The following is a 20,838-nucleotide window of genomic DNA, read 5'->3' on the forward strand; positions in this document are numbered from 1 at the left end:
TTCCCTACTTTTCCAAAGAACATACAGCTGGTTTTAAAAATAAAAATAATACTAATAAAGGCATTTTTTTTCATTCAAAACACAGGATCTTATTTCCATTGAGGCCAATGGGTAATGCATGTGGTAAGACCCAGGACTGAGCAGGAGGGATCCCGCTGGCTGGATGAATGATTTGTGGTGGTAAGCAGTGGTTTGATGGACAGGACAATATGGGAGAAGGAGGGTCCTGAAATCCAAGAACAGTTAAGTCTTCATTCCGATGATTAATATGGTGCTCTCCAATGTTGCTGAGAAAGCAGTGGGAATGGCCAGGTTAGGGTTTGGAGAGAGAAGGGTTAGAAAAAAAAAGTCACATAAAAAATTAACAAGACACAGAGGAATTATCCCCACTACACAGTGGGCGATTGAGCACATGCTGTCCTATGTGGAAAAGCATCTAGGAACCTGCAAGCACTAGGTGATCATGAAGCATTCTTGTTATCGCTGAGAATCTTTAAAAACAATAATGCTGAGAGCCAACGCAGAGAGGTTAGATGAGGTTACAAAGAGCTGATCTGCTGCTTTTAAGGAGGTGCCAATAAAGAAAGTCAGAAATAAATTATAACATCATTCCAGAAACAGAAGTGGAGACTTCAGAGTGGTGATCAGTTCTCGTTTCTCCTCTTTATTGTTTTTGAGTTGTTTTGGCTATGAGGCATTGAACTCTCTATTTGGAGACAATTCGCCATTGTGCAGGTGTTGTTAGATTTTCCAAAGGGGAAGTTAAAGGACCTCAGACAATTCCCTCTCCCAGAGTTTTCTGTGGCTGGGGCTTGAGCACATGATCTAGGCTCATCCAATGGGAAAGTTGCACCTAGGACTTTGTGTGTTGAGGGAGACAGGTGTGAGACTCTTCTAGGTGGCAGTAGTGGGATCAGGAGCCCAAAGGTGTGGGGAGACCCAGGAGTGGTGATGCCAGCAGTGTGGCCTTAACCAAAGCACAGTGTGAATTGTTTTGTCCTTGGTCATCAGGTCTGCCCCTGGTTCCTGTTTGTTTTCTGTGTCTGACCTTTCACTTTTCTAATGATTATAAGAACTACCTATGTCCTTTCAATCAATCCTTTTTTTGATTGGGTTATCCAGAGTTGGATCTATGTTCTATAAATGATTCTGACAGCCTATGTCATTGCAGAAGATGATCCTATGGACATGTAAAATGGCTTGAGTTCTGAAAAACAATAATATAGGGCAAAGGCTTGCATGGTATCTGTAATACCAGTAACAAGGTTTATTATTCTACATCCACATGCCAATCAGCAAATTCACAACAGTTTTCTAAATAGCGATCTTAAGAATTTATCTTGTCTTCTCTGTTTTCCTGAAATCCTCAAGCCCATCTTCACAAATTAAAGTTCAGTGTGTATGTGAACAACGTCACACAATCAAGGATAAGGATGAAATCTGGTATAATCATCACATGCAGTTTGTCACTGAGTGCTATAAATACAAAATGTCTGCTAATCTGCTCACAGAGTCTATAAAAGAAAAAGAGAGAGAGAAAGAGAGAGAGAGAGCACGTGCATGTAAAGTCTCTATTCTAGACTATAAGAGTAACATCTCTGTTAACACAAGTGCCTTCCCTCATAAACACTAGGATTGGCTTTCATGCCCTATGAGTGAAAATATATACTGGGACAATTTTGGAGAGGGCAATAATTGAGAAACAGATCACAAGATTTTTAAATAACTGGATCTAGTTGATTCAGTTATTTTATTTCTAGGCATTTTCACAACTGCACAATGATATAAAAATACAATGTTTATACCAGCCAAGGGGAAAAAAGCTGGAATCAACATAAATAGCCATCAAGAAGGAACCGGTTAAAATATAATATCTCCATACAGTGGAATACTGTGTAACCATGAAATGAGGAAGATGTATGTCTAATAATACACAGGGATGTCCAAAGTACATCATTAGGTAGGAAAGAAGGCAAGTGCAGATGTATATTATGATCCTATTTTTTGAAAACAGATTTATTAGTTAATATGCTTCCACTCACAGGATTGCTGAGGAGCAAATCAACCAATTTCAGTTATATTTTTATAAGTACAGTATAGTAAACAATATTCTGAAAGCTTACATAAGGTAATGTTAACATCCTTCTGAAGAATGAAACTGAGAAGGGGTAAACTGTCATTTATTTATCCTAAGCCCATATAATTTTTAGAATTATAAAAAAAATGTTTAATGCTGTGATTGTACTAAGTAGAAAACATTGATTTGAGCCTGCAGGCTACTCAGGAAGCTCTTTCAAATGGGTAATTGTTACTTATAGTGTGATGAACGGATTATACTGATTTAGAGTGATATTGATTTGAAATACATTATGATTCTGATTTTATGGGACTAAACTATAACTTCTTGATTTTTATGACATTTTAAGATTATCTTGGTAATTTCCATGGTGAATACTAATGGCCAAAGATTATCTCTGTGTCTCTGTTCCTTTTGTGTTGAGGAACCAATATGGATTCAAAGTTCAAATGTGTATGTGAATCCCGACCCACTTGAAATCTGAACAGAATAAACTGGTGATTCAGAGATGGTTCAATATTAAACACTGATAGTGTCTAACTAGTAATCAATTGTTTTAAACCATAAAGAGGACAGCAAACTTCTATGAATAAAGAACCTTTAAAGAAAACATTTCTGGCATGGTCTTACGTAAATACAGAAAATCTCCTTAACTAAAATATTATTAGGGGCCGGGCACAGTGGGTGACTCATGCCTGTAATCTCAGCACTTTGGTAGGCTGAGGTGGGCAGATCTCTTGAGATCAGGAGTTTAAGAACAGCCTGGCCAATATGGCAAACCCCATCTATACTAAAAATACAAAAAATTAGCTGGGTGTGGTGGTGTGTGCCTGTTGTCCTAGCTACTCAGGAGGTTGAGGCACGAGAATCGCTTGAACTCGGGAGGCAGAGGTTGCAGTAAGCTGAGATGGCGCCGCTACACTCGAGCCTGGATCACAGAGTGAGATTCCGTCTCAAAAATGAAATACAATACAATAAAATAAAATCTCATTAGGGACCTGTTAATGACTACCTATATCACTAAACTGTTGAGGGATATTTAGCAAGACATGAAGGGTGTGATCACCATAATGACTGCAGGTGCTCCATTTCAACGCAAGGACTTTCAGGTGATATCACCAGGTTTCAGAGTGAACTGGTCCTGTCATTGTAGTACTGGGGTTACACACCTTTTACCTTAAGTTACAACAACTAGAGAGCTCTGTCTTCCCCTTCAGGCCACCTATGTGACATCACACCTCAGATCTGTTCTCAGAGGTGTACAGCTCTTGATAGTCAACCTAGACAGGAATGACCAGGTCTAAGAAAATGCTTCTCTTACAGGAGATTCAGGAGTGACAGATTGCAGAAATGCCATACCCTAAATAACGCATCTTGGCTCGAAGGCAGTAGCACTTCAAATACTCTATGGATGCCTCCTGAATTTAAAATTAGACAATGTGGTCACCATATCCAAATGTTTTTTAAAGAAAACTTTAAGGTACTCCAGGCCTAAAGCCCTCACATTCTAAGGAGGCTTCAGAGACTCCTGCCTTCTTCAAGGGTCTAATTTTCAATTGTTGTGACTGAAGGCCAAAACCATTCATGTCTAGAATGGCTGCATGGTTCTTGACCCAAAGTTCAGATCAGTGAGCCAATTTCATAGTTTCCATAGCAGTCGAATTCACACAAAGTGATCTTGGCAGCCCCTCTAGTCAGTGAGTTTTCTAATCCTTCCATAGATGCACCCGCCCCCGCCCCACCCCCGACATTCTGCACTGAAAGATGTAATCACAATCTACTGTAACCCTCTGTGTTGGCTTAGCAAGCTCACCCCAGAAAAAAGCTATCCCTCTTGGACATTACTTGGAAGAATTTTCAACCATACCAGAGCCAAAGTTGTGAGCAGGTGACACTGACATGCTGAGTATTCTGGGAGTTGGCTTTGGCCTTGAAGGAAGATTACAGGGGCCACGTGGGTCCTATGCCACAATTTAAAAAGGAGTGTGGGGGATGTGTCAGGATGAACAGGAAAGAATAGGGTGGGGAAAGTCAATTATAGCACCAGTAAGAGGGACCTTTTCATGTTCAAACAAGGTTAATGGGAAGAAGTTTGATGCCAAGGTATTTTTAAATATTCATTGAAAAATCAGTACGAATCTCTTTTTTTCCCCAAAAACTATTGTTCCACCAACTTTGTGGGTAGCCAATTACAATCTTAAAAAAATGTCCAAGTATCGCGAATTTTTTCTGGTTTCTCTATAATTAGTTGCTAGGATCAACAAAGAAGAACTTAGGAAGCTTAATTTAATTTTCAGCAGGAATCTTAATAGAATAACAACCAAAAAAAAAAAAAAAACAGGGTGGGGAGCAGAGACAACACAATAGAGAGAGTGCTTTGACCCCTCAGCATCAAACAATAAAGCAAACAAAGGCGCTTGGAGCTGGTCTGGCCCTGGCAGACAGCCATTTTTGTCTTTGAAGCTCTCAGTGATCTTGTTGAAATACATCTTCAAAAACAGGAAATTGTGTGATTTTGATTTTCTGGCAACCTCGCCCTTTCTTGTGAACTGCCAACAAGACCATGAGCTATTAACTTTGATTTACACTAAAATAGGATGGAGGCAGAAGCAAAAGTATTTCCTTCTCACTTAAATCTCAAGATTTTCAGAAGCAGTTATAAAGCTAAGTCATTTCTGCTCATTAATGTGCCCAACAAACATTCCTGAAATGAGGCCTGTATAAAGGATGGAAGTGCATTTAGCGTTAGTTTTGGTTTGCAGCTAGAATGGGGAGGAAAATTCACCTTGATGAGAGTAGAAAGTGGTGACGCTTTGCATGAAAGTTGTATACATAGCTCTTAAAATTCAGTGGGTGATGACGCATATACTACGTAATTAATAATTCCGGTAGACACTTCTGCTTTGTCAGAACACGAAAGCAAATGAACATAGAAATATAATGGAATGTGTGTTTCTCCATCTTTATATCAGGGGAGTTGACCTAGAACAGTGGTTGACAAACCTTCTCAAAAGGATGGGATGGTAAATATTTTTTACTTTGCTGGGCAGGTGGTTTCTGTTGCAACTACTCAACACTGCTACTGTAGTGTAAAAGCAGCCATAGACAATAGAGAAAAAAATGGGCATGGCTGTGTTTCAATAAAACTTTATTTACAAGCATAGACAGCAATGTAGATTTGGCCCAGGGGTCGTAGTTTTTTGATCCTGGTCTAGATTATTATACTTCATCCTCTCTGTGAAAGTATAATTTTGAGAGACAGAAGAGAAGAAAAAACACCAGCTTGTTCTTTCTCTCTCTGTGACCACCGATTCCTTTTCCTCAACTTATATTCTAAAATGTCCTAGCCCTGGAGGGAGGAACCCTCTCTCTCCCTGTCTGCCTTTATATCGTTTTTTTTGTTTGTTTGTTTTTGTTTTTTGAGATGGAGTTTTGTTCTTGTTGCCCAGTCTGGAGTGCAATGGAGCCATCTTGGCTCACTGCGACCTCTGCCTCCTGGGTTCATGCCATTCTCCTGCCTCAGCCTCCTGAGTAGCTGGGATTACAGGCGCATGCCACCATGACTGGCTAATTTTGTATTTTTAGTAGAGACGGGGTTTCTCCATGTTAGCCAGGATGGTATCGATCTCCTGACCTCGTGATCCACCCGCCTCGGCCTCCCAAAGTGCTGGGATTACAGGCATGAGCCCGGCCTCTGCCTTCATATCTTTTATCCACTGCAATCTGGTTTCTCCCTATATCACACTTCAGAAACTACCAGGCAAAGACCTTGGGTACCCTCGCGATGGTCAAAGCTTGTGGTGGCCATCCAAGCCTCAACCTTCTTCATCCCTCTGAGGTCTTTGAATTTACTGAATTCTCCACAAATCTAAAATCTCTGTCCTCTTCTGTCCCTGGACTCAGCTCTCCAGTTTGTCCTCCTATCTCTTCAGTCTGTTGTGCTGGCTCCTTTTCCTTTATCTCTACCAGGTTTAGCCCTTTCCAGTCCCAATCTCCATGAGACCCACTGACCATCTCCTCTCTCACGGTATTTACTTGAGATTGCTAGCCTAACTGCACCTTCATCTGCCCATGTCCCTGAGGTGAGAGTCTTGGAGTCATCTTTAACCCCTCATTTTTGACCCGCAAACTGGTATGTTCCCACATCACCAATTTCCTCTCCCCTCTCCCACACCTTGAGTCAGTCCCTTGTCATTAGTTGGTTGTAAAATGTCCTCAGTTGCCAGTCTCCCTCCACTGAAGGACCCAGATAGTCACTTAGATGATGAAACAAAGCTCTCTTAAAAAATTGAAATCGGGCCAGGCGCAGTGGCTCACGTCTGTAATCCCAGCACTTTGGGAGGCCAAGGCAGGCAGATCACGAGGTCAGGAGATCGCGACCACCCTGGCTAACACGGTGAAATCCCATCTCTACTAAAAACACAAAAAATTAGCCAGGCGTGGTGGTGGGCGCCTGTAGTCCCAGCTACTCAGGAGGCTGAGGCAGTAGAATTGCTTGAACCCAGGAGGCGGAGGTTGCAGTGAGCTGAGATTGCGCCGCTGCCCTCCAGCCTGGGGACAGAGTGAGACTCCATCTCAAAAAAAAAAAAAAAAAAAAAATTAAAATTGGAAGCGAATTAATGGTCATGTGTGGTGGCTCATGCCTGTAACCCTAATACTTGGGAGGCTGAGGTGGGGAGATCACTTGAGGTTAGGAGTTCGAGACCAGCCTGGCCAACGTGGTGAAACTCTGTTTCTAATAAAAATACAAAAATTAGCCGGGTGTGGTGGCACATGCCTGTAATCCCAGCTACTCGGGAGAGTGAGATATGAGAATTGCTTCAACCCGGGAGGCAGAGGTTGCAGTGAGCTAAGATCGTGCCACCGCACTACAGCCTGGGCAACAGAATGACATTCTGCCTCAAAAAAGAAAAAGAAAAAAAAAAAAAACTAATAAATAAAAAAGCTATTTGAAAAGAGTAGGGCAGTGGAATATAGAGAGGTGACATCCAGGGCCACTGCATGACATTGATAAGCTATAGACACATTTTCCTTTGTGAAGCCCTTTCTCCATCAAAAAAAAAAAAAAAATATATATATATATATATAAAATAATACATAAAATAAAAAGTATATTTTATGACTCTGGTAGTATAAAGATAATATAATCCATACTGAATTATATTAATATTTTCCCTTGCTATTTTTAAGAGAAATTGAAGTAATTTTGTGGTCCCCCAACTCTGTGTCTAAAGGAGAAGTCAGTCCTGTAGATATTGGTCAGAGGCTGATAAAAGCACAAAAATTCTTTTTAAGAAATCTAATAATGTCAAATATTTCACATTTAAGCTGTTTATCCTTCTTTTAAAGAAAAATATAATGTCTACCAACAAGATTAGAAATGTTGATGTGAGTATCGGAACTATAGGAATTATAGTTATCCATATAATATAATATTTGGTATCACTATTAGATACCAAAATAAGAATGAGAAAATAAAAATTGATATGCTCTATTTGTGCTTTAATAATAAAGTGAAAGTCAGCTATTACTCTTTTGGTTACCACTAGAGAATATATCAATCTGAAATAAAAGCACTCTAGATCTTCCATTCTATAAATCTCTTGAATATGTTACCTCTTATTCCGACTCATTTGATTACTTCATTGATTCATCCAGCAAGCATTTATTAAGCACAAACCTTATGCCAGGAATTATGCTAGGTCTGGCAATACTCTGTGTAAGCATGATACCTTCTATTATAACTGTGACATTTACTGCTATATTAATAGGCCTATTGTTAGATCATTCATAAGTTGCCATTCCCACACAGTTGTCTCAATTATCCATGACAACAAAGATAAGCCATAAGCCATGGTTACAATAATGTGAAAGTGATTAGAACTTCACCTTAAAAGGTATTTTGTGGATCCTTAGTGGGGTTGAGGAAGGTGGGATTACAAGGAAAGGGTACTGGTATGTCTTGTTAATGATTAGGCTTGAATGGCACATCAATTCCATTCGACAAGAGCAGGAAAGATGAACAATGTATTAGGCTTGAGTTTCTCAAACAAGGGGTTTTGAGAAACATAGGGCATTACTAATTTTATATTAAGGCAACCTATTAAGGATCTGAGGCAACTCCTTGTCTTGAGCTTGTTGTTAAAGGTTCAAACTCTTAATTCAATGTATGACCTTGTATAATGAGTTTAGTTTTCAAATTTAGAATCTCTCCCTCTCTCTCTCAAGATTGCTGGGAGGAACATATGGCCATGTATATAATGTGCCTGGCACAAAGGGAACACTCATTGAATGTCAGCTCTTCATTTGCTGGAGCCAATCCAACATGTAACATCAACAGTTGACTCAGATGTACTCTGGGATAAATTGTTGTGCAATTGTCTGTCTTATACAGGGCATGGGCACGCAGTGCACAAAGCAGATTACTTTGGTTAAGAAAGCCCTAGCTAATCAAACAGTTACCATAGACCACGGTGTGTCAATCTCAACACTGTTGGCATTGGGAGCCAGATAATTCTTTGTGGTGAGACTGTCCTGTGCATTGTAGGATGTTTAGCGGCATCCCTGGCTTCTACCCACAAGATGCCAGTAGCACCCCCATCTCTAGCTATAAAAACCAAAAATACCTCCAGACATTGCCAACTGTCTCCTGGTGGGGGGTGGGGGGGTGGAATTACCTCCAGTTGAGAACATCAACTTAGATGATAACCTTCAGTCCTGGAGACCTGGTAGCTTGTCCTGAGAATCAAAGGAAAGAAGGTGAGTGAAAATGAAATTACCTGGTGGCTTGTAAAGTCCAAACCCTGGAATTCTCAGTGCTGCATGCACTTTTCTATCATCTGGGGAGATTTCACCATCCTGAGACCCAGGCCAAACTCCAACACAGTTAATCAGAAACTTAGTGGGTAAGATGGAGGCAGCAGTGTGTTTTGAAATTTCCTGAGTGATTCCAGGAGACGCCAGGGTGAGGGCCCTCTGCTCTAAGCTGAGATGTAATTCTCAGGACTGGATGGTAGACTTTGCCATTTGATGAGAGGATCTGAGCCTATGTCTCTACATGTATGCACAGCATTAATTCACGTATAGCAAACACAGCATTTGCTGACGGCGCACCATGTGCCAGTCATGGCGCTGAGTGCTGGAGAAGCAAAGTTGACAAAGAACTGCCCTTGAAGGAATTATAATCTAATTGGAGAGAGTCTTGAAAAGCCCATTGAGAACAGCCCTGATAGAGTTTGCACAGAGAAGATCATAGGTGAGCGTATTTGTGCAGAGTACATCAGATAAGCCTTTCTGAAAGACATGAATGTTTTCATTTATTCTTAAACAGCTGGAGCCTAGAATTTGCTGCTTCATTTGAGTATAAACTTTTGCTAACAGTCTAAGAATTGGAGAAAAGGCTGAAATGTAAATGAACATGAAGCCCTCAAACATCTGGAGGATTATCAGTAGAGAAACTTCCATCTCCTGTGCTACCAGCCCTGTCTGATAAATGAGCAATTTGATTGGCTATTAGAGTGTAAATCACTAATTCAGGCTACAGAGTATGGATGTATATAGTCTTTAACCCAGTGATCACATCTTAGATTTCTAGATGTTTTCAAAATGAACAATTGTTTTCCAACATTTTATTATTAGAAATTTCAAATACACAGAAAAGTTGAAAGAATTTCATGGAAAACATTCATGTTCCCACCACCTAGATTCCATCATTGACATTTGGCCGTACTGTTGTTGCTTATCACATATCCAGCCATCTGTTTGTCCCTCTGTCTGTCTATGAATCCGAGGGGTGCATTTCTTTCAGTTAGTTCTCAATGACAGCAATAAAAGAGCAAGGGCTGCTTTGAAAACTGGTGTTATTTCTACATTTGTTATGAAGCATTATCCTTACTTAGTCGATTCACATAAGGTGGAGTAGGGTGTTGGGGGTAGGAGGGGGTTATGCCTCTAGTTATTAGAAACCAATTCTCTAAATTACTGTACTTATTCTAATAACTCTTGAGAAATCGCCTTTAAATTTGCTTAAACATTTCCTGTGGTCTTTGTAGATAACCTCCAGTGGGGGAAAAAAAAAATTGAAGTGACCATGTTTGCCCTAAGGCTTTGGTTAGTTCACAAAACCTGTTTCCTCAGCGGAGAGTTGCTTCAAATAGACTTCCTCCCTTTACAAAGGCTTAATGATTTGTGTATTGAGTTGTTTCTTTCTGAAAGACATCTCACAAATACTCCAGCTGGGAAAAAGAGATAAATTGCTCCATCCGAAAGTTTAAAAGAAGAATTTCTTCAGGGTTTTGTAACTTGGACACTTGGTGTTCTAAAAAGAATGTCTTTGTGCCTATTTAAAATTGCAGAATCCTTTTCAGTTTGTTTCTAGGCGGTTATGCCAAAGAGTAGCTCTGTAATCCCCATTTGTCTTCACCTGACATCAAATTCCGCTTTGCGATGGAGAATTGTTCCTTGATTTGACATTCTTTTAAAGAAAAATGAGCCGGCATTGAATTCTTAGCTCAATACCAGTAGTTGGTGTATGTGTGTATGTGTTTCCAATTATAGACAGAACCTGGTATAGTACTTTCAGCTGAAATCTTTGATGAAGCATATGAAAATTACATTGATCCAGATGGGATAGAAAGCTGTAAGACTGGTTGCACAAAGCCCTCTGCAAGATTTGTCTTCTTTCTTAATGTTACACATCTTAAGCTTGAAAGAGAGGGAAACCTGAGGCAATCATGGCTTAAAATTGCCCAAGATGTCTCATTGGCTAATTTGGGTACCAAGTAGATTGTGGGGAAATGGGGACAGCTGGTGGTATTTAGTTTCAGTAATTAGGGATTCTCTTTAGGTTATAGAGAACTCTTAGATATAAAGGTGAGCTGCCTTGTCAGGGAAAGATGGCTTCCAACCCGGCCGTGGAAATAATCGGGCTGGGCACGATGGCTCACGCCTGTAACCCCAGCACTTTGGGAGGCTGAGGCGGGCGGATCGCTTGAGCCCAGGAGTTCCAGACCAGCCTGGGCAACATAGTGAGACCTCATCTCTGCAAAGAATAAACAAAATTGGCCGGGAGCAGTGGCTCATGCCTGTAATGCTAGCACTTAGGGAGGCTGAGGCGGGCAGACTGCCTGAGCTCAGGAGTTTGAGACCAGCCTGGGCAACATGGTGAAACCCTGTCTCTACTAAAATACAAAAAAAAAAAAAAAAACCAGCCAGGTGTGGTGGCGTGCGCCTGTAGTCCCAGCTACTAGGGAGGCTGAGGCAGGAGAACTGCTTGAACCCAGGAGGCAGAGATTGCAGTAAGCCTAGATCACGCCACTGCACTCCAGCCTGGGCGACAGAGTGAGACTCTATCTGTAAAAATAAATAAATAAAATAAAATAAAATTAGCCGGGCATGGTGGGACACGCCTGTAGTCCCAGCTACTGGGGAGGCTGAGGTGGGAGGATCCTTTGAGCGTGGGAAGTTGAGGCTACAGTGAGCGGTGACTGCACCATTGCAGCCCAGCCTGGGTGACAGAGCAAGACCCCATCTCAAAAAAAAAAAAAAAAAAAACGAAAGAAAGAAAAAGAAATGATCACATCATGAGAAATCTAGACATAAAGTTTTAACTTTGTATATCCACTACAGAATCATGCAATACCCAGTGTGAGAGAATGAAGTAGGATAGGAGAAAATTACCTGCCGCTGCTGGGAGTCAACAATTTTCTTAGATAAAACAAAAGCACAATGCATTGATAAAAAGGATGCAGCTGGGCGTGTTGGAAGCACACAGGGCATGGGAGGGAGCCTGGGCCCCACCCGCAGGGTGATGGCCATTCGACCCGAAGGGGCAGGAGTGGCTGGAACGAGCCTGGGGGCAAGGTCCTAAGCCCCGTTCACTTGGCCTCCAATCCTTAGGGCAGGGTCCGCTGGCACTCCCCACTCCCGGGTCCTTGCTTCCTTCACCAGGATGAGGAGCTGGAATATCGTGGGGACGGAGGCCTCAGAGAGCCACCCAATCAGTCCACAGCAGCCATGGACAGTCCCTGACGGGGAGGGTGTGCCGGCAGGGGGCGTGGCCCCATGCCGCACGTCCCCTGCATGCGCACTGAGCCAACCAATCAGCGAGGAGCGCGGGCAGCCAGGCCGGCTGCTCTCGTGAGAACCCAGGAACCAGGCAGGGAGCTTCGTGGCGCCAGCCTCTTCAGGTCCTCTGAGGGAGCAAGATCAGGGATCCCTCAGGCGAGGTGCCCTCGGTGGATATGCGGGGAAGGCGGGCACGAGGCTCTTTGGGGAAGAGGGTGTGAAGGGCGGGGCAGCCAGGCTGACCTGCTAGGAAATGGGCAGGGCAGGGAGCTGGAGCTGCCTGAGTGGTCCCCAGGGCCCAGGAGGGTCCCGGAGGCCTGTACATGTGTGCAGCGTTTGTGGGAGGAAGGTTGAGGGGGTCGACATGGGTCCGTCTTGTCTGGCCGCCCACCAGGACGAGATACTTGGGGTGACCAGGGGTTCCCGGGCGTTCAGGCTGGCTAGTGGGCAGTCCCTGCCCCTGACTGTCAGAAACAGGTGCACACTGGCTCAATCCATGGAGATGGTTGGGGAGATCCTGTGTCACCCCGCGGCCCTCCTGACTACATGGGGTCGCTGGGGAACCCAGGGGCAGGGCCAAGCTCTGTCCCAAGGGCACTGCAGGAATACCGCAGAGGCCGCGGAATTCTGGGAATTCTGCGAGCTCTGCAGCCAGCTCCAGGGAAGCGCTGGACGGGCCAGGACAGGAAAGGATGATGGCATCTTCTCCGCGTCCCCTCCTGCTCCCACAGGAGACTCGGGGCGCCCTTGAACCCGCGATCCTGATGGTTTTCATTTAACACGCCTCGTTTCCTTAGTTTCCTTAGTGTGTCTTTGTACTCACCAGGTTCAGAGGCCACCTCTAGCTTCCCAGGACAGCCAGCCATGGAGCCCGTGGGCAGGAAGCGCAGCAGGATGGCTGCCAAGGACCAGTAGGAGGCTCAAGTTATGGTCGCCCAGGAAATGGAGCTTACGGGTAAACACAGTCCAAGGGGATCTGGAAGAAGGTGCACGCCTGACGGTCTGCCTCCTTTCTGCCCTGGGGGCACACGAGCCCGAGGCCCCCGACCCCTTCATGGCTTTGGAGTCCACCGTGCATGTGCTAAGATGCCCCAGGTTTTCAACGCAGGCTCAAGGGCCTTAGGCTTCCTGTGGGAGGCTCCCCCTCATAGCAGGGTTACAAATGCTCTCAAAGCAGCTCTTCTCCATGGGTGCTGTCCTGACATCCAAGGGGTCTGACCTGTGAACGTTGTTTACTGAGACTTGAACCCGAAGGGTTTCCAAATCTACAAAGTCTACAAATAGTACGTTTCTCTAAAAAAAAAAAATGTCCACAACAGCGTCTTCCTCTAAAAAAGTTTGTCTTTTTTATTTTAATGCAGGAAAGGCTCCAGTAAGTTATGAGCATGAGGAAAGAAAACCTGTTACAGAGACAAAGGAGGGAGATGTAACTGATGAGCATCAGGAAAGAGAACCTTTTGCTGAAACAGATGAACACGTGGGGTAAAGTGTTTAAGTCACTTTTGCCTGTGGGATAAGGTCTTTAGGAAAAGTCAGCTTTGGATCATGTCGTCACTGTTCTGTTCTATGCAGAACATTTCACATAAGACATTTCTTCCCAACAAACATGGCATTTTGTGTAGCATTTTTTTTTTTTTATTTTTTTTTATTTTTTTTTTTTTTTTGAGACGGAGTCTCGCTCTGCCGCCCAGGCTGGAGTGCAGTGGCCGGATCTCAGCTCACTGCAAGCTCCGCCTCCTGGGTTTAAGCCATTCTCCTGCCTCAGCCTCCCGAGTAGCTGGGACTACAGGCGCCCGCCACGTCGCCCGGCTTGTTTTTTGTATTTTTTAGTAGAGACAGGGTTTCACGGTGTTAGCCAGGATGATCTCGATCTCCTGACCTCGTGATCCGCCCGTCTCGGCCTCCCAAAGTGCTGGGATTACAGGCTTGAGCCACCGCGCCCGGCCTTGTGTAGCATTATGTTAAAATTTTGTTGCAACTTTTTTTTTACAGTTGATACCAAGGAGCTAGAAGATATTGCAGGTATATTTTACGAGCTATTTGTGGTTTATGAAAATTGTTTTTAACCATACAATTGTTACAGTAGGTTATATGAATTAGTGGATGACAAGATGGTCTGAAATGCCTTCTTCTCATATATAGCATTTAATGTAATCTGTTTGATAATTTTCTTACCTTTTTAATTGTTGATGCGGAATGTGAGGATGCTTCTAATAAAGGCAAGAGGGATGGCTTTTCTTTCATACACGTGGAAATTTAATTGTTTGGGGGTATTAGAGGACACTGGAGGAGAAACAGCTCTATTCATTCCTTTCAGTGTACACACATTAAGTCATATATCAGTTTTTTTTAGCTTTTACTTTAGGTTTGGTGGTACATGTGCAGGTTTGTTACACAGACAAATTGTGTGTCACAGGGGTTTGGTATACAGATTATTTTGTCACCCAGATTATAAGCATAGTACCTGATGGGTGGTTTTCAATCCTCATCCTCCTCCTACCCTCCACCCTCAAGTAGGCCCAGGTGTGTATTGTTCCCCTCTTCCTGCCTGTATGTACTCAAAGTTTTTTTTTTTTTTTTTTTGAGACAGAGTCTCGCTCTGTCACCCAGGCTGGAGTGCTGTGGCCGGATCTCAGCTCACTGCAAGCTCCGCCTCCCGGGTTCACGCCATTCTCCTGCCTCAGCCTCCCGGGTAGCTGGGACTACAGGCGCCGCCACCTCGCCCAGCTAGTTTTTTGTAGTTTTTAGTAGAGACGGGGTTTCACGTGTTAGCCAGGATGGTCTCCATCTCCTGACCTCGTGATCCGCCCGTCTCGGCCTCCCAAAGTGCTGGGATTACAGGCTTGAGCCACCGCGCCGGCCTATGTACTCAAAGTTTTTAACATGAGCTTTTCATGTTCATAATTCAGCTATTGTCACAACTTTCTGATTTTGTTTTCTTTAAAGTACCAGAGAAGATTGAATCATCTAAAATGATGATTTTCTATTATTATTCCAGTAATAAATTGTGTAGTAGAAAAGGAAAGACAACCTTTCTACCCGGTGAGAAACATGTAATTGGATCCAAAAACTCATAAACTTTATATTGCCATGTGAAATGTTAGTTGCACTGTTATAGGACCATATCTTCAAAAAAGTTTGAGAAAATTTCTGTAGAGATGATGGAGACAATACTCTTATTTTTAAAAAGCTTACTTTAATTTTCAGCTCTTCTATAGTGATAATTCATACAAGCAGTATATTTGGAAAACTTTGCTCTGCTTGGTGGTAACAAAGTGCTGGTTTTGTGAGCTTCCTAAATACATTGAGCATTATAAATGGATACCGTATGTAAAAAATATTTGTATTATGGTGCAGCTCTTCTATGATTGCCGAAAACTATTCTTAGCAATTGATGGTAGATCTCTGATCTGAAACCATGTTTGGGAAAGCATTCCTTGCAGTATTACAGTTTTCTGAAACACCACGCTATGGGTAAAAATGTCATGTAAAAAGCTCTCAGAAAATATTTCAAACGTGTTTTTGAATGTATTTCTTTATCTGTTTAAACCTAAATGTTTATACCCATGGACATTGCTTCTTTTATTAAAACACAGTTAATAGCATCAACCACGAGATTGATTAAAAGTACTTTGCTTATTGTGTATTATTTCTACCCTTTTGATGGTCTTATTAAATAAGATACTTTTTTGTGCTTTACATAATGAGTTGTGACAGTATTTCACAGAAACATGTCCTTTGAATTGTAGGACATTTTATAAATGTAGAAATTAAAGTCTGTGGCTGGGCACGGTGGCTCACGCCTGTAATCCCAGCACTTTGGGAGGCCGAGGCGCGCGGATCACGAGGTCAGGAGATGGAGACCATCCTGGCTAACACGGTGAAACCCCATCTCCACTAAAAATACAAAAATTAGCCGGGCATAGTGGAGGGCGCCTGTAGTCCCAGCTACTTGGAGGCTAAGGCAGGAGAATGGCATGAACCCGGGAGGCAGAGGTTACAGTAAGCTGAGATTGTGCCACTGCACTCCAGCCTGGGTGACAGAGCGAGACTCCATCTCAAAAAAAAAAAAAAAAAAGAAAAGAAAAGAAATTAAAGTCTGTGTTTGTAACCTTTTCTGCACACTTGAAAAATAGAAACTTGCCGGGCGCAGGTGGCTCACGCCTGTAATCCCAGCACATTGGGAGGCCAAGGCGGGCGGATCACAAGGTCAGGAGATGGAGACCATCCTGGCTAACATGGTGAAACCCTGTCTCTACTAAAAATACAAAAAAAATTAGCCGGGCGTGGTGACGGACGCCTGTAGTCCCAGCTACTAGGAAGACTGAGGCAGGAGAATGGCATGAACCCGGGAGGTGGAGCTTGCAGTGAGCCGAGATCGCGCCACTGCACTCCAGCCTGGGCGACAGAGGGATACTCCATCCCAGAAAAAAAAAAAAGAAAAGAAACTGTTTTAATTATTTGCTTTTTTTCATTATCCGTCAATTAAGTGATTTGCTGTTATACCAATTGAAATTGGAATACTAATATTAATACCTGAAAGGTTTTACCTAAAGTGAGTAAATCTTGCTTTGTAAAATGATCTTTGCATTTTACATTTTAAATGTCCTTCCGATATGCTGAACCATCAAGTCACATATTGATTTCAATATATGCAAAGAAACTACTTTTCAACATGAACTTTTAATGCATATTCATTTACTATCTAGCTGACATTAAGAGGATCTTGCTGCAAAGAGAAAAGGAGTGAAAAGATTGCAAAAGCTGGCAGTGAAATAAAGAATAGAGTTAAAAACGTTTTGAGAACAATGCAACTAAAAAGTATGATTGTTGGCTTTTTTGCATAATGATATTTATATCATTTCTTTGTATTCATTGGTGCAAATAATTTCCAGACCTATCCTGTACATATTGGCATCTCAGTGAAGAACATATTTTACTTGATTGTTCCCTAAGCAGGTTAGTTTCTTTAGTTTTATAACCTCAGTTTAACAGAATTGAGAGATATTAGAGAGATATTACCTAGAAGCCAATGAAGATGACCTCTTTTTGCCTTCCGATAAAATACTTCCTGTAAAATTAATGTTTATCCATTTCTAGAAATTGGTAGCTGAATATAAATAAATGTCTTCAATGTTTAGTCTGTAGATTTCTTAACAATATTCATTATGTAGAAAGGGATAACCTTATGTTGTAAATAAGTTATTAGTTAAATTGTTTTCACTATTCCTTTTACAAAATCATTGTTGTGCCAAAGTGGAGAAATAGTTAAGTGAAGTATTTCTTTTGGGAAATCTTACGGGATGAATGGCTACAATATTCTTGAACCTACTTATGAGAACCCATATGTTATTTAGTAAGAAGAAATGAAAAGTAAACTGCTCTTGGAGAAAATGATTGTTTCTGGGAAATTTATAGTGCTGTAAACCCTCCTTAGTCTTCAGCACGTAAAGAATATAAGATAGCTGCTCTAGTAGTCAGTTAGGAAAGGATCCTTTCAGAATGAGAGTAACTCATTTCACCTTTTCCCAAAAAGAAGATTTCAGCTGCTATTACTCCCTTGGTACTTTATGGTATAAACTATGTCAAGTCAGTTTTGGTTTGAATAGGATTAATTTTTCATCTCTCTATGATATATGACCTTGTTACTTATTATGTGTTATAGGCAGAAACGTGATTACAGAATTTCTCTGAAGTTGCCGAATGTCCTTGAAGAGTTCACCACAGATGAGCAGAAAGATGAGGAAGGAGAAGGAGAAAAGGAAGAACAAATTGTTGGTATCAGGCTTAGCTTTATGATTTACCTATTGTATCAATGTCTCAGGGAGTAATAGTTCATGCAGAAATCCAGCGAAGAAGGAAGAGAGCATGAGCCCAAAGAGGGGGCCCGTTAGTGGACTCATGTACCAGGGGAATATAATTGCCAGGCAGCATTAGGGGTCCAACTGAGGTCAGCATCATAGCGATTAAGAAGTTAAAGAGGGCCGGGCGCGGTGGCTCACGCCTATAATCCCAGCACTTTGGGAGGCTGAGACGGGCGGATCACGAGGTCAGGAGATCGAGACCATCCTGGCTAACACAGTGAAACCCCGTCTCTACTAAAAAATACAAAAAACTAGCCGGGCGTGGTGGCGGGCGCCTGTAGTCCCAGCTACCCCGGAGGCTGAGGCAGGAGAATGGCGTAAAACCCAGGAGGCGGAGCTTGCAGTGAGCTGAGATCCGGCCACAGCACTCCAGCCTGGGCGACAGAGCGAGACTCCGTCTCAAAAAAAAAAAAAAAAAAGAAGTTAAAGTGAGCCCAGTTGGCGTATTTGTACAAGAACAGCTGTAGGGTTTGAATTTCCTGGGTTGGGGTGTAGCCAAGCATGTGATAGAGGGAGAGTTGGGCAGGGCATAGACGCAGGGATGGAGTTATGATGACTAGCTGTGGAATTTCAGCTGGGACTGAGTTACCTGAGCTCATGGGGTGGGACATTGGGCAGTGAAAAGTGCTCCATTCAATAGGCATCAGGTCCTGACAGATTCCTGAGCTGTAGTACTGAAGTGAGTGACCTACAGTGGCAGGAAAGTAGTGGCTGTATGTTGGGAAGATGGAGAAACAGCTGATTGCAGTGGTCAAGGGCTGGGACTCTGGAGCCCCACTGCTTTTGATCCAATTCCAGTTTGACCATTGCTAGCTCAGGAACCATGGGCAAATTATTATATCTCTGTGCTAAAGTTTCTTTATATACGAAAGGAGACATGGTAAGAGTACCTACTTCAGAGTTGTTTGGAGGATTAAAGGGTTCCTATGTAACGGGTTTATTTAAATTTTTCAGGATGCGATCTGGCCCATGGTTGCTGTTTATCAATGCTATTATTAGTATTATGTAGGTATTACGGTCATTGGGAACGACAAAATGTGGGGATGACTGTGTGTGCCACGTAGTGGAGATGAGAACACTGTTGTTGGAGATTAGGTCAAGGTGCAGAAAAACAGTCATTAATGGAAGGTTCATCTATGTACATATTGAAATGACCAAGATTTAATACGTGTTTAAAATCTTAATAAGAAAGAATGTTTCTTAGTTAATTTCTGTATAGATCTTACCTATCTGTGGTCAACAAATTATAGGGAAGGTCATCAAATACTCTTTCTTTGAAATCAAGATTGGGATTTGCATGTTGAATATGTACAAGAAAGAAATTCTTTACTCCATTACTGATTAAAAGGTTATCATTTTAGCATATGACTGGTGACACAATGTTTCAAATTGGTCATAACGTTGTCTAAATAAAGTGTTCATAGGTATGATTAAAAGAGTATTTCTTTAATGCAGAATTATGTTTTGTAAGTATTAAAATTTACCCAATTTTAATCACTTTTTTGTTTTGTGCTTCTAGAAGATATTTCAAGAGCAACAAAAGAGCTGGCAACAAGATAAGAAAGGAACTGAAAGAGATTGAGCCATCACACGAGCAATTCACAAAGGTCTGTTCTATTTGGTAACACAATACATTCTTATAAAATACAACACATGCATAAAAATAGAAGACAGTCTGCTTGTTTTCTGAATGTATGGAAAGATATTTTGGTTATACATTTTGAATTACCATTTTCACTTTGAATGTATTGTTCCAGATTTAACATAATTGGTAAATGCATTAACATAAAACAGTATTTTTAGGATTCATGAATAGTTTTGTGGGAGTTATTTAGAAAAGGAAAAGGTAAATTGGAAATTTTATCTAGAATATACCTCTTGTGTATAAAAATTGATACTTTATGAACACATTAATGAAGACTTTATTTTCAGTTTTTAGGAGATCAGCGACAAATCTTTGGAAGGCAGAAAGTCCATAAGTCCTTTCTAGATGTCTTTTTCACTTGTGTTGTTTCAAGAGTTTTAGTAAATAGGAAGTAGGCAAATGTAAACTACTGAGTACCTCTTTTATTTTCTGCTGTAATGTAGGACTGTTTTATGGCATATTCACTTTCAAAATTATTAGTGACTAGTAATGGTTTTACATGACAATTTGTAATAATAAGGGATGGTTCAGATGTACAACAGAATGGGAAAGCCAGCAGATTATTAACATGTTGTGAATTGTGAATTATCTGCTGTCATACAGCACATTAGCAAATTGTCATCGGACAATGACCTCTTCTTCATGTAGATGTATATTATTTAGGAAAAAATGGAATTCCTTTCTGTGAGGTAAGATATTCTTTTTAATAATCTTGTGAAAAGAAATGTTCATATGTCACTCCTCTACACTAACTGAGATGTGCTAAATAAACTGGGAAAGAGTTTGAAAATAAAATTTTCAAGCAACTTGAGGATTATCTATACACAACACAGTTATTTATATAGAAGTCACAAGTGGAGAACATGTTACTATAATGTTCCCTAGAACCATTTATTAATTGGTATGAACATGAGACTAGAAAAGTTTTCCTGTCAGTGTTAATGCTACATGTTACCACTTAGGGTAGGAACTTTGGTATCATCTTGGACTCTTCTGAGTCCATTATCTTTCCCATGCAGTTATCATGAGGCAAGTTTTACCTCTGCAATGGTCCTTAAATTTCTTTTTTTAAATTGCCACTGAGGCTACCCTAGTTCAAGACCTCATTCTTCCTTTCTTATACTATTAAACTCTTTTCTGAGTTCTCTCTTCTCTTCTGAGCCACCTTTCATTGATCAGAAATACTA

The 20,838-nt window shown here is 41.6% G+C and overlaps 1 protein-coding gene across 1 annotated transcript; it reads left to right on the forward strand.

Moving 5' to 3' along the window:
• Positions 1 to 12,832: 12,832 nt before the first annotated feature.
• On the forward strand, positions 12,833 to 19,672 carry FAM9C (family with sequence similarity 9 member C). Its single transcript, XM_033201521.1, is given in 6 exon segments — positions 12,833 to 13,097; positions 13,504 to 13,629; positions 14,135 to 14,177; positions 16,863 to 16,962; positions 17,806 to 17,916; positions 19,526 to 19,672. Coding segments are annotated over 6 exon segments (534 nt in total). The 5' UTR covers positions 12,833 to 13,006; the 3' UTR covers positions 19,589 to 19,672.
• Positions 19,673 to 20,838: the final 1,166 nt, after the last annotated feature.

The sequence above is a fragment of the Trachypithecus francoisi genome, unplaced genomic scaffold (assembly GCF_009764315.1).
Source record: "Trachypithecus francoisi isolate TF-2019V2 unplaced genomic scaffold, Tfra_2.0 Lachesis_group6, whole genome shotgun sequence".
Classification (NCBI taxonomy): domain Eukaryota; kingdom Metazoa; phylum Chordata; class Mammalia; order Primates; family Cercopithecidae; genus Trachypithecus; species Trachypithecus francoisi.